This window comes from Chenopodium album, chromosome 1 (genome assembly GCF_948465745.1).
Source record: "Chenopodium album chromosome 1, dcCheAlbu1.1, whole genome shotgun sequence".
Taxonomy (NCBI): Eukaryota; Viridiplantae; Streptophyta; class Magnoliopsida; order Caryophyllales; family Amaranthaceae; genus Chenopodium; species Chenopodium album.
In genome coordinates this window covers 2,461,667-2,476,576 of record NC_137834.1, presented here as the reverse complement: position 1 = coordinate 2,476,576, position 14,910 = coordinate 2,461,667, and the positions used below count along the sequence as shown (strand labels likewise).

The following is a 14,910-nucleotide window of genomic DNA, read 5'->3' as shown; positions in this document are numbered from 1 at the left end:
TGTCCATATAGTTTGCCTTTTATACTATTCATATTATTCGGTTTTTAATAGAGTGATTAGTTCATACGGAGTACATTTTTGTGTGGTGAAATGTCCATGCAAATTTATTTATGTACATAATATTTCTAACATGAAGTACATAATAACATTGATATGAAAGTGATATAATACTTGTATTGCTTGATGAGATTCTATCATACAATTATATACTCACAATATATATATATATGCACTTGAAGTTTGCCAAATGTTTTAGGAAAGTGTTTTGGTGGGCCTTTATATATAGTATGGTTGAAAATGAGATGTGATTGGAGGTAATGAGTGATTTTCTACTAATGAAAATGTAGTATATGGGATTGGAAATAATGAATTCTTAATTATAAATTTTAAAATAGAGAAGAATGCATGTGAGTATTTTAAAAAAAATAAAAATTTAGATGTGATCAAAGACAATAATGGTCCTATACCTAACATAAAAAAGGATAATGTTAATAGGAAAATCAAAACGAAAGGAATGTATTATGAAGTAAGCGGGGAGAGAAAACCTTTCTCCATGTTATTTCTCAAAAATTAAACGAAATTTCTTCTAATTTTGTATTACAATTATAACGTTTTGATTTTACACTCTTTGTAATATACTAATATATTTAAAACAACAATTATTTGTTCATCTTGAATTGTATATTTTTTTTTTTTATAAAATATGGATTTTAATGATTTTAATATAAAATATGATTAAAAAAAATATGAATGAAAAGAAGAAAAGGGACTTTTAAGAGATATCCTAAAAAGAAATGAACTTTAGAGTATATATATTGACCTCTTGAACGACATCCCTAATAAAAATCCATCCTCTTTTCGAATAAATACTTGGTCTTTATAAAGTCAAATAAAGAAATCAAAGTACTCCATACTATTCTTTTCCCCTACACTGATTACTATTCTTACCCCAAATATTCTTTTAATTTATTTATAAACAATCCTTAACCCTCCAAAAAAAGAAAAAAAGAAAAAAAGATAAAAGTGACAATTTTATTTATTTATTATAATATATTATAAAATAAAAAAAATAGAAGTGGTCGCCAATATGGATCTATCTCACGTCCTCATAAAAAGCTCGAAATCACAACTCACAAACTTCCAAAGTAAGAGAATTAACCCAGATTTTTCAGCACCTATTTTGTTTTCCCTCTTTTGCACTCTTCTCTCTCTTCAAATAAAAATTAAAATTAGATATTCTCTCTCTTGAAATTAAAATTGAAAGAGAAGCAATCTAATCTAAAGAAAGCCTTTTTATTAATTACGACTCCAAAATAAATGGGTACAAGTAGATGGTGTACAATCTGTACATGTACATCTACTAATTCGATATTAGTTTGTTGTGTTGTATAATTAGAATTAGTCGGCGTGCTGATGGAAAAACAACAAGCTACCAACAAAAGTTGCAGAATTTCATCAACTAGTGATTTTTCAAGAAATTTAAACAGCTTTTGGTACTGTGGTTGGATTATTATTATTATTATTATTATTGTTATTAGTATTAATATTAATATTATTTTGTTGTTATAAGATATGACTATGGTTCCTGCTCCTAAACTATCCAAACCACATCTTGTTTTTTATGGTGGCTGTGGTGCTGGTGGTGCTGGTGCCGATGTCATGACTCGATTCGCCGATGGCTGCAGTGCTCCTGCTGGCTATGTTGGTTATGATAGCGTCATCGACGGCAACACTTGTACTAATACTGTTACTAGTAATACCGACATTATTGCTAATAGCAAGCTAGATATTGATAACGATAACGATAACAATAGCCATAACTGTGTTTTAGGATCTGGTTTAGGGATTGGTTATCCTAATAATAATAATTACGACTCCTACCATAATATTATTTTTCGTATGGCTGAGGAAGACCACTCTAGAACTTCTAACAGTACTAGTGTTAACGATGATGGTGATCATCAGCAGGCAGCTGCTGCTGCTGCTGCCGCCGCTGCCGCCGCCTCTTCTACTTCCATGAAGGGGCGGGACGATACCCCTACCCCTCCCCCACCTCCACACCATCATCAAAGGGGTATCGTTGACAGCAGCAGCAGCTGGCTGCAGTTAGGTCTAGGTAGGACGACCCATGTGGATACTCCTCCGCTTCCACAACAACATCCAGCGATGTCATCGTCGTTACAGATGGGAGGAAGCGCGGGTGGGTTGATGCTGGAGCTCAACCTAGGAGGTGGAGGTGGAAGCAGTGGCGGAATACCGTTAATGATGCCGGGGTTAGAGCCAAGAATAATCCCTCAAAGATCAACTGATCATCATCATCATTTTATTACAACTAGTAATAATTTGTTTACTAGTGGAGGTGTTATTGGATCACCAACTACTTACATCTCTCATCAACAACAACAACAACATCATCCCATGATTCCTCTAATAGCCTCTATTCCACAACCTCAACAACTCCTCCAATCTCATCATCAACAACAACATCAGACGGGTTGGGGTTTTGCTAATCAGAGAGCGGCTTTGTCAGCAGCCGCAGGGTGTTCATCATCTCTATCTCCATCTTCATCTTCGTCCATGCCACCTGCACAAATTGGTGCGGGTTCGGGTTCAGGTTCGTTTTTAACCCGCCCATTTACACCTTCCGGGTCATCCGTAGATGCCGCAGATTCCGAATTCAGAGTATTACATCCTCCTCCTAGGAGACCTCATACTGGCATTTGGTTTGCTCTTCAAGCTTCTCTCCATCAGTAAGCTTTGTTACCTACCTCTATTTTTATTTTTAATTTTTTATTTATTTGTAATAATATTCTACAATATAAACTAATGGGTATAATTTGTTGCTTAATTTGGTTCGTACCCAGATCAAAAGAACCGTTTTTACCTCAAGTATCCAAGAGTTTTCTCCGAATCAAGTAATTTTCTTTTTAACTTTTTCTCTTGGTTGTAAAAACAAATGATGATTAATTAAGGTTTAATTGAAGTTAATTAATTGTTTGTTTGATTAGGGATGAGAGGATGACTGTTCGATTAGTGATGAAGTATGTGGCTAACAAGCTTGGATTGGATAGCGAATCAGAGGTAAATCAATTAAATCATCTATGTTTAATTTCTTCTACGTACTATTACAATGATAATGATTTAATTAAACCTAGTTCATCACATACTTTGATTACTTAGTTCATCATTAGTCAATTAGTACTAAATCATCTTTGGGGCTTTTTGGGTGTTGTCAATGCAAATGGTGTTAGAAACATCGATCAAGAACTAATTAATTAGTTTCACCGGATATATAAATCGAAGTGTATGTAGATATGTGTATTGTTTTTTTAGCTGTAGAGAAAACCACAAAGAATAAAGACGTACCAGTAGATAAAATTTGATCTTAAATAAATGTTGGTTATTATTAGCTCCTTATACTTTAATCGATTAAGATAGCTAACATTCATTGAGTTATGATACAGGATAGAGAATTAAGGAGTCCGATAGTGCCACAACTTTAGTTTAGGTGGTGAGTAGATTTCTAGGTTGCAATCTCCTTTTTGTTTTTATTAGGGGGGGCTAAGTTAAGCTACGTATATATTACTGTTTATCTAATCTAGGAAATGCGCTCCTCGAGTTTGTATTGCTTATAAGCTTTCATGCATGCTTTGGGCAGTAATTAATTAATTAATGTGTTAGTGTATTTAGTCATTTATGTTGATTAATTAAGCACTCATTGTAGTTAAGAGTAGAAAATGGAGAGATATAGGTTAGAGAACTACCTACCACCATCTTAATTTGCTTCCTACCTCAAAACAAATAAAATTATTATTTGATTCATATATATGTTTAAAGTAATTTTCTCAAATATATATATGCCTTCTTCAAGGGGATATTACAATATATATATGTCTATGTCCTTCACCTTACACTTATTTATTTCACTAGAAAGCAACATCTCGATTAAGTGCTTATCAATTTATTTTACAAAATTTTCCAAAATAACAATTCACCAAAATTAAAATGAGAGGAGTTGGTGAGGATTTTTTATTGTTTTCAATGCACATAATCAACATGTAAAGTGAAGAAGCTAAAAAAAAATTGGAAAGTGGAAACACATAGTGAGAAGAAATTCAGTCATTATTGACAAGCTTAGGCAAAAGAACTGAAAATAAAAAATTGCAAACACGAATAGTGAAAGTGAGTAAATCCTAATTAAAAAATAAACTCCATCAATGTGTGTTCATATGCCATGATTTTAGGAAATTAATTAAAAGACAATGCTAATTGAGCTATTTATTTCAAATATAATTGTACAATCTTATAATAAGTTACAAGTATTATACAAATTATAAAAAAGACAATAACATAATCTATATTTTGATGTATTAAAATTCTAGCTCAAGTTAGTCTACTCACCACGTTTCAGTCTCTTTTATACTACCTCCGCTCCAAGTTACTCGCAATTTTAGGGTATTATTTGTGAGATATAAAATATTCCAAAGTTGGGAGAAATTTGGACCGGAGGTAGTATAACGAATCTCATCACATAGCCTAGGATTTGAAAGCTAGAGCTTAACAGTTGAGATGTGAGATATGTAATCCTACATACATGTTTTCCTACCCCAATACTTGTATTTTCTACTTACTTAATAAAGCCTTGAAACTAAATACGAAGTATCTATAAAAACCCATACTAATGTTAAAACACAAGAACAAAAACAAGTCTCATTCCCAAAAGTAAAACGTACAAATAATCACTCCTTTCAGAAGACATATATAACACAATTTTTTTTTTTTTCAAATTAACTAATGGAAACACTAATTAAACTTATATCCTAACAATTCTTCTTTAGTCATATCTTCTACTCCCTCTATTCCTAAATTACATTCCTATTTCAATCATTTATTCCTCACATAATAGAGGAAAACAGGAATGTAATTTAGGGACGGATGAAGTAGCTAGGAGAATTCATGCTATTTTTTTTTTTTTTTTTTTTTTTGGAATAAAACATTCATTATTATGTATAAATTTAAGGTACAATAATAGTAATAATCAATTATCATGCGATACTAATAATAAGGTGCATCACATAATACATTGTCCAGGGAACATTATCTAATTCTACTACTACGTATGTTCATATTCATGCAATATTCTTAAAATTTCCTACCATCCTAGTAATGATTAATAGAGAATAATAACAAACTTCTAATTTTAATTAGCAATTAGTTATTAGTAATAATTACTATATATACCTACTACTTTAATCATAATGAGATGATTAGAGATCATATCCTCGCACACCATCTATTCGGCTATACCTTCCATGTCTGAAACTATATTTGCTGTGTTAATTAATTTACATGCAACTAACATAGGATTGACTTGTTCAAGCTAGCCGGCAAGTATTATTTATATATGTGCATGTAGTAACAAACTCTAGTAAGCCTAGATTAGAATTATTTCTTTTAATTCTCCAAAAAATAAACATTATATTAACATACCAAAGATATTACAATGGTGCAAATAAGTAGTATCTATAGTAGGAAATACTTCATCTTAAAAAAAAAAAAAAAGAAAAAAAAAAGTACTACGTAATATATACTTATAGAATTTCATATAAAAAAAATATATATATTCTTCGTATAAAGAAAATATTATAATAAACATATATATACTCCGTAGTAATTAGTTGATTTATCAATGTATTGTGTCTTTCTAGCACGTCAAAAAAACGAAAAGATAGATTATCAAGCAATCAATTGATCAAGTAGAGAAACAACTACAAACCCGTATAAAAGTCAAAGAATTAAAATAACACAATTGGTCTTCATGTACTCATTTTTCCCTTGCAGATCAAACCTATTTCTAGGATTAAAAGAAGATTAGTGGTGCAACAATTACATTATAATTTATACAATAATTAAAATAAACAAGGCAACAAACTACTACAACGACGGCAGAAGTTCTTCAACGTTTAATATATGAATAGATGCATAATCTTATAGATTCTTGCGTTTGATTATGTCATGTTTTGATACTTTCATACAAACAAGATTATTATGAAAACCTTCGTTATAATTAATATTATGCTTTATATATATAATACTCCGTATAATATTTATTCCTTACCAAACAACTATAATTATATATAAATAATAATTAAAGTGTTTTGTTGTCTTGACTTAGCTTAAGAAGAGGAATGCATGAAAATACTCCAAACATTCCTTTTTATTCTTCTCCCCTTGCTAGCTACCTAATATTTTTATAATCAAGTCAACCCTTAATTATATACGTCGTCTTAAGTGAGATTATATCCAAAGGATAATATTGTAGCAATCATTCATTTACATTTATAATCAGAAAAATATTCTTACGTACCAATCAAGAATCTGAAATCTATCTTGTTTAAGCTCAATTAATTATATTTAATTTGTGATTATTTGGTTGTCTTGTCGTCTTCATCAAGGATGTGATCAACTCATCCCACGTAAAATTAATCATGTAACTTCAAATTTTCTAATCTAATAGAATGTGTGACAATATCAATATTCTTTCTTCTAATCATAATATCACCAAATTATAGTATAGGTATTCTTATTATATTGAACTAGCTTAATTGCCAGTAATATCTTTCTCATGTCAACCTTAACATTGTTGTCTACCAAATTATAGTAAAGGTTTTTATTTTTATATAGAAAATCATTTGTTAATCCTTAAGCTAGTCTACCAACTGGACATGCAAGCCAATTAGCCAAACATTACTTCTCTTGTCATACTCTTGTACATACATACCCTTTAGATAGCCTCTAAGGATATGTTGGGACGTTGGGTGTCCTCGCCCTAACTATACAACTATATGATGTACCGTCATAAGGACTATCTCTTTTATTTTTTGGTTTTGGAGATACGGAGTAGTAGTCAAGGGTGTTTTAATTGTAGGATGATTTTACAGGAGTCGTTTGAAAAATGACTACCATATTATTTTAATAGTATACAATATGATTGGTTTATTTTTTTCACCTTATAAAATGGTCACAATTAGTCTTATTATATCTACTATGCATACATATTTATTGAAAATTTTAATCCAATATATAATAATTTTTTTTCGAGAAACTATAAAATAAGAATAAAAATTACATAAATGTTACTAAAAATTTGATAAATCAAAAAAATGTTGATAATACTATTTTATACCTAAAATTAAGTAAAATAATTAATTATCTTGAAAAAATATATCAATTATAAACTTTATAATCATGAAAACATTATGGTAATCATATTTCAAATGACTACTGTAAAATTTTCATGTAATTGTAAATAAGGTGTAATACTAGTCGTCATTATATCACTTAAGGTCGAATTTCAAAATATCAATCAAAATCCCAGAGTCTGCTTATAGTAATTTCACAATGAGTTCTTGCAACTCAAGTAAGAATTCAGTTTTTGCGTAAAAGAAAATAGAAAGATTGTGTATCAACACAATATATAATTTCACGTCCAAAACTCTCTAGTCACCCAATTCCCAAAATCTGATATGGCATGCAACTTATAGTACCAATCATTATATTCTCTTTTAATATTTTTATTTTTTATTTTTTACAAATTGGAAAATACTCTTACTTGATTTTACCGCAATTCACGGTCTCTAATCATATACCCACTCATCCCAACCTAATTCATGCATATTGATACCTAGAATTTTATCTTTTGAAATAAGTACCTTGCTTTTTTTTTTTTTTTTTTCCTAAAGTAAAACAATGAAATAAAATGAAATAAAATAAAATAGTAGCTCATTATATATAATAAAGAAAAATGAAATAATGGTGCATAATTTCTAGAATGGCATGATGATTTTTGTTCATATTCCGCACGCAAACGTGTTGTACTTATATGCATATATCATATCAATCATCATGATGATTACCCCCTTATAAATTACTATATGAATAAAAAATAATAATAATTTGATCGAGAAGCACTGAGATATATCATCATCAAAACATGAAAAAGAGTCTTATAAACAATAATGGTAGGATGCCACGGGAAAGCAAAAAAAAAATATAAAGATAGTATTATAATTATAAGAAAAGTGAGCATGTTTGATATATCTAGCCTTAACCCTAATAATATCACTTTTCCTACTTAATTACATAATAGTAGCTTACTATATAATATATTTCTTTTTATGGGTGCATTGACTTTTTTTATGAGATGTGTGAATAAAAGTGCATTTATAGAAGAATCAATCATATATTTATGGCATTATCTAATGTTTTGGGATTAGTTTGTTGACACTCAAAATTAAACAAGAAATGAAGACATTAGGAGGAAAAAGAAGAAAAAAAGGGATTTAGTTGATGATATTTATAATAATTAGTAATAGTTGTGGAACTATTACATCCATCATAAAAAATCATCAACACCATTAATATTATTTAATTATTTACGAGAAGTATGGAAATGCATAGGCACCTAAAAAAAAAAAGAGTACACGTGGAGGCTTTTACGTGAAGCAGCCCATTTGCATGCCTTTCTATTGTAAAGTTTATGTATGTAGCAAGATCTTCTTCGTCATGCTTTCGATTGTTTACACTCATCAATCATAATTCATTCATCCAATTATCTCTTTAATTTCTCTGTAGCATACGCACTTAGTCCGTACGTTACTAGATGCCTTAGATTGTTTTATCTATGGTTGGCCCCTCCATATATCATCTCTAGGATCTCTTATTCTAGCTCTTCCGTCCCACAAATTTTGCCTTACATGGTTAGATAACGAGGAGTTATAAGGTTTCACTAAATAAATTTTGATTATGAGGTATTTGGTGTTGTGGTTTACTTGATTTATTCCCGTTTAATAAAAGAAAAAAAAACGTAGTCTAAATAATAGGGTGAAGCTAATTGTCAAATAAGGCCAAAATATTTGTTTTATTTTTTCTTTTTATAGAGTTCGATTATTGTTAGTGGAATTCTAAATCTAAATGAATTGTTTCTATCAATGTAACCAACACACACCTTCTTGAACCAAAGGGAAGGAAAAAGAAGGGGAAAAAAAAAAGAAAAAAAGAAAGAATGCATAATGCTCTTTGATGTTTTATCTTTTAAGTAGATCATCAATTATTTTAATTTAGGTTGATAAGTAATTTATTAGCTGTTGAATATTCAATCTAAATGATATATAAAGTATTAGGGCTTCATTAGTTTAATTTGTTGGAAAGATGGATTGACTCTTATGATATACAAAGTACTTTCTTTGTCACTTTATTATTATAGTTAGTTTTTGACTTTTACACTCTTAATAACATCCGGTAACATTGACAATAATATTTTTGAAACACTAATATCTAATCAAATAAAAAACTTTAAGTTTTTGGAAATATATAATGCCATTAATTTATATATAAAAGTATATAAATTTATATTCATAAAATTATTTTGAGTAGCTACATACATTGGTATATAAATAGTATGGAGTACAAGCGTAAAAGCCAATACGAAACAATAATAAAAGAAAAAGAGGAAGTATAATAAATAATAAAAATAAATAAAAAAAGCAAGAGCTTCATCCCTTATCTACTTAACTAAGCATTACATAAAATTAACAATCTTATTTAAGGGATAGTTAGTTCTACGAAGTAGTACATTGTTAAGTTGTTAACGAGCATGGAAATAAGTTGGTTTACGTAAGATGACCTATTAAATGTACATTGATGACGTTGCTTAATTGTATAGAAAAGATAAAAAAAAAATGTAAGGTAGATGGGAGAAATTAAGTGAGATAAAGGATGAAAAGACAAGTTGGTATAATATGTGGAATTAGATTGACCCTTGGCAAAGTTCTAGGGTTTCTCATGAATGATAACTACAACGTGAATACGACGTGCATGGAATTTTTCCATTAAAAAAATTGTATGACAATGAAAGATGAATAGTGTATACCATGAAAGTTAGGTTTTATTATGTATGTATTTTTAGATGTTAGAAAAGGTTGAAGAAATTTACAAGAAAAAGTGTTACAAAATCTTTTGCCGATTCCTCGCCGTACTTTGTGGATCCTATTATCTACTTTTATACATACTCCATTCAGAATTTCAATTCTTAAAATTAGACTTTTTTTGGGAGAAAACTTCAATAATATGGTATCATATAGTATTTGGATAAACTTGTCTTTGTCTATTATTGTTAATTTATCATTTTAGTATATAAAAAAAATAATAATAATAATCTCTTGAAACGGTGAAAAAAGAAGCCCTATTAAATTATGAGTATGACGTTTTAGATTAGGAAATTAATTTTAAATTAGTTTTGAGTGAACTTTAACCTATTTTTTATTATCTTTGTGTATAAAGGAGTGATTTTTTAAGGAACAAAAAATAGTATAGAAATTAATCTTTAAAATGATACACTGAAAGAGTGAAAGAGGATAACTTTATCAGTAAAACAATTCGATACACATAGTATCACTAAATTATTTTAGAGTAACTTTATATCCGCCTTACTACATACATTGTACGCCTGTCTTTTTTTACGAGTTTGTGTAAAGGGATAGAGAAAGCAATAGTGTATATATGCACATAATGTATGTGTGAGTTATAAAAATGAAAAGTCATAAGAGATGATGATTTTGGCTTACGAGCAAAGTATGGGTGGGACATGTAATGATTTAAACTCGGGCAAACTTTTGATCGTGGGATGGCGGGCAGATTAATACTCCACTAATTTTAGTCTATAGTTTTGTGATAATATTATTAGTGATTACCCTAATTATTCAATCGTATCTTTTAATTAAGCGGCTGACCGCTGACCGTAGTGCTTTGCCTCGTCTTGTCGGGAGAAATTTAGACTTTTTTTTTCGAGGATCATCAACTATTATAACTTTAGGAGATCACTTCTTTTTTTATGATGATTTTGACGTCGACATAAAAAGTATTTTTAGCTAAAATAATTTTAGCATGAATGACGTAAGCTTGTCACAATGGTGATCTCATTACTACGCAGTAATTGTGTGTGTGTGTGTTTTTTTTTTTTTTTAAAAAAAAAAACAAAAAAAATTGATCATGTTTATAGTATTGTTAACGTCAAATAAAGAGCACAAGTAGTGTGTTTGGCTTTATTTGTAAAAATGGTGGTGTTCACTATCAGTAGTAGTTGAGGTGGTACTTGCCTCCTAATTTTGGGTTTTTCTTGTTTCAAAGTAATTGTTCTCATTATAGGAATCAAACAATTTAATTACTACTTCGTGTCTGATAATTAAGGTTGCGGAGCGTTGTTTGATCTAAATTTTGTTACTTTTACCATTAGACACTTTTAACATGGAGGCGGTGTTATATGATCCACAAACTCGTGCAATATATGACCATGTTTGGTGAAAAGCTGAAATTGATTGTATTAGCTGATTTTAACTAGTCGATTTCTTACATTCTTTTGAGATATTGACATAATTATTGTGGTAGGGTTTTGTGTTAAATTAATTAAGGTATAACTATTATTGCACCTTAAAATACTTGAATAAGCTAATGAAAAGCTCCCTCAAACTTATCGAAAATGAGTTTATTTGGTGGAATGAACTCTTTGAATCACCTCGCCACCAAATGCTCCAATTATTTAGCTTTTTATAGTAGTCAAACAGCTATTAAATTGGTCAAATAAACTAATTGTGCGGTTCTGCATGCCCCAATAAACTTCTTACCAAACACCAATCTCTATATATGCTTAATAAGACTCTTCCAATATATGCTCAATAAGACTCTTCCAACATGTAAAATAGAAAGTTGAACTACTCCCTTTCTCTTAAACTACTATGGTCCGTACAAATTAAGCTACTCCCTTTCTCTTAAACTAAGGGTCTGTTCTCATGAACTCAGCTGAATTGAACTGGACTGAACTGAAATGAGCTGAACTGAGCTGAGCTGAGCTGAGCTGAATTGAACTGAACTGAATTGAATATTGTATAAGAGAAGGAAATTAGAAGCTGAACTGAATTGAATTGAACTGAACTGAAAATAAACGTATGAGAACTGGCCCTAAGTAGCAAAGTAATTCTAATAATGTTGGCTCATAAGGGGAAACTACTCCGTAGTCAATCTTGAATATTAGCTCCTTCCAGAATTGTAGGCCAACACACTCAAAGTTGTGGTGTGTGAATGTATGACTTTTGAATTCGTTGTGAGAGCTGAGAAATACTTTGGGTTGATTATTATTTTATAATAGTATGGGGTAATAGAGCTTAATGGTCAAAGTCATAAGTTTATGACCATGATTAATAATAATCCATCATTAAGGACTACTTGTGTCCTTAGACTGATTATCAAAAAGGGTAGTCAACTATAGTTTTACCCTATGTGACCAATTGCTAGAAGCGTCGAAGTGGCAACCATTTTATTTTTTGGTGTTTAGAGAGCAATAAGGACAAGATATAGAATTGATTTTAGAATCCCCTGAAACCAGGAAGAAAGGCTTAACCACTTAAACCATCTCTCACTCTAGACAACGAATCTTACATGGTCATCACCTCGTGTTAGGATTTTATCTAGTTCTATCTTTTCTTTTCTTTCCTTTTTCCAATAATCCCAAATTTTTTTTTTTTTTTTTCGTCATACATAATTGTCAATCGACGGGAGAAATACTCTTCTTTCTTATTCCTTAAATCTAGAAGAATAATGCAAGTATATTTTGATTGATATTTGTTTTTGGTCCAAAGAATAATCATCTTATCGAATAATGAACATTTGATTTAGTACAAGATGCTCATATTCTCTATAGAATTGACATTTAATAAGGCAATAAATTATATACACACCATATAGATATAATCATATAATAGTATGACTTTCCCTGAACTTGTTAATTAATTCAATCCATAGGCTCTTATGAGTAAGACTTAATTTGTTTAAAGTTGACAAATTAGTGCTAATTCACAACTAAACACTACTACTCATCTTAATTCTTAAAACTGTCACTTTAAAGCGGATTTCATGGAGATTATGAAATTGATAATGTATAAACTATTATTCAATATTTTTAATAATAATCACTTTTCTTAATCTTAAAACTTTCAATATCTATCATTCTATCTGTCATAAGCAAGGAATATGAATGAAAAGCACGTACCATCTGTTACATTACTTACATACATCTATATTAATTAATTTTAGGACAAAAGGAATAAACATTATTGTTAAGACTTAAGATTATTATAATATATGATATTTTATTATATAATAAATAATAAATTATGCATGGGAATGTTTATATGCAGGTAGAGATAAGGTGTAGAGGGCAACAACTAGTACCATACTTGACGTTGCAGCATGTAAGAGACAATATTTGGAGTTCAAGTGACGCGGCTGTGACGACTGTGACATTACTTCCTGACTCCTCAACAACTGATCATCTCATGGTTTTGAATTATGGTAGGAGCACTTCTTCTTCCACGTACCTCGCTACCTCTACCTAATTAATTAATTAAATAAATTAATTAATTATGCTTAATTATAATGCTAGGTAACTAAATTACTACTATGAGATCGATCGATTAATCGATAAATTATGGAGATTCTTATTTTTTTTTAATCTCTCCTTATTCATTAACCAACCCCACAACATCATCTTGTATCAATATTGTTGTTGATCAATTAAATTAATACCCTTAAATTAGAAGGAAAAAAGAAAAGAAAAAAAAAAAGGAAGTTTTCTCTAACAGTTCCAATTGTAATTTTCCTTCTTTGCTTAGGTTGTAGGATGAATTAATTAGCTACCAAATTAAATACCCCATTATGTATGGTATGTGTTTTTGGCATTTGGGGTCCCTTGTAATTGTATAAAACAAATTTTATTGTCCGATAATAGGACATTTTATTTATTCTCTTCTTATACTAGCTACTTTCACTTTTTCATAAGATTATCTTGTATGTATGTACATGCTTATCTATATGATTGTTTATGAAATTAGTGCTTGATTTGTGTAAAGATAGATGTATGGGGTGCATACATTCTTGCAAAAATAGGGTTGGTAAATGAACTAAGTGGAGTTTAGTTTTAAGTTGAAATAATTTGTTTAAGCATGGCTAGCTTGAGCCACTCAAACTAACAATTAAAGCTAATTAAGCTTTGCTCATCAAACAAGTAAACTCTCATGTTAGGTTAAGGCTTAGCATGTTGGCTTGTTTGCAATAAACTCATATTTTTAAGGGTAAGGCCTAAGGGCTACTCGTCTGATTTTCACATAATTTTTAGATGGAAACTTTTTGGAGATGTGAAGAGAACTCTTTCCGCTTAGTGGTGCAATCTAAACCCGTATTAAAATAACATTGTTAAAAATAAAAAATAAAAATAAAATTATGGGTTTATTAGATCGTATAATTTTTTTTATTTAACATTATTTGCTGTATTATTTTATATTATTTAATTTTTACATGTAGTGGTTAACATGCATTGAAGCCATGCAAGAGAAAGGCCGGAGCGCCGAGTTATACAAGCATTATTTAGCTTAAACTTTCAGCATCATTAAAGATATGAAATCTCTATATAATCAAATACGTAGTATCATATTAATTGACTAATTAAGCAATTAAGGGGAGGTTTAGAAGTTAAGTGCATGAACTTGGCTTCATTCTCATAAAAATATTACTACGGAGTACTAATCTTCAACGCTGTGCTATGTCACTTTCCAGGTAGATTTCATCGACCATCGTATCTCTAATTACTGCATTAAACTAAAATTTAGTACATTGCATGGCATTTGACTTATCCTCTTTGTTCATTATTTTTAATAAATGGAGTATATAATTTGTTGAGTCAATACCACAAAACCAATTCAAGACAACTATGCTCTTTTAATACGTATATTTGTAAATTTTGCAGTTGTCAAAGTTGACCTTATACGCCACAAAACAAGTCAACTAATTTTACAAACAAAA

General features: G+C 29.8%; 1 protein-coding gene across 1 annotated transcript; it reads left to right on the top strand.

The window, feature by feature from the left end:
- Nucleotides 1-996: 996 nt before the first annotated feature.
- Nucleotides 997-13,890, top strand: LOC145628339 (uncharacterized). The gene is made up of 4 exons (XM_081680655.1): nucleotides 997-2,750; nucleotides 2,865-2,915; nucleotides 3,009-3,081; nucleotides 13,251-13,890. The coding sequence occupies exons 1-4, from the start codon at nucleotides 1,573-1,575 to the stop codon at nucleotides 13,446-13,448; spliced, it is 1,500 nt and encodes a 499-aa protein (XP_081536781.1). The 5' UTR covers nucleotides 997-1,572; the 3' UTR covers nucleotides 13,449-13,890.
- The last annotated feature ends 1,020 nt before the right edge of the window (nucleotides 13,891-14,910 follow it).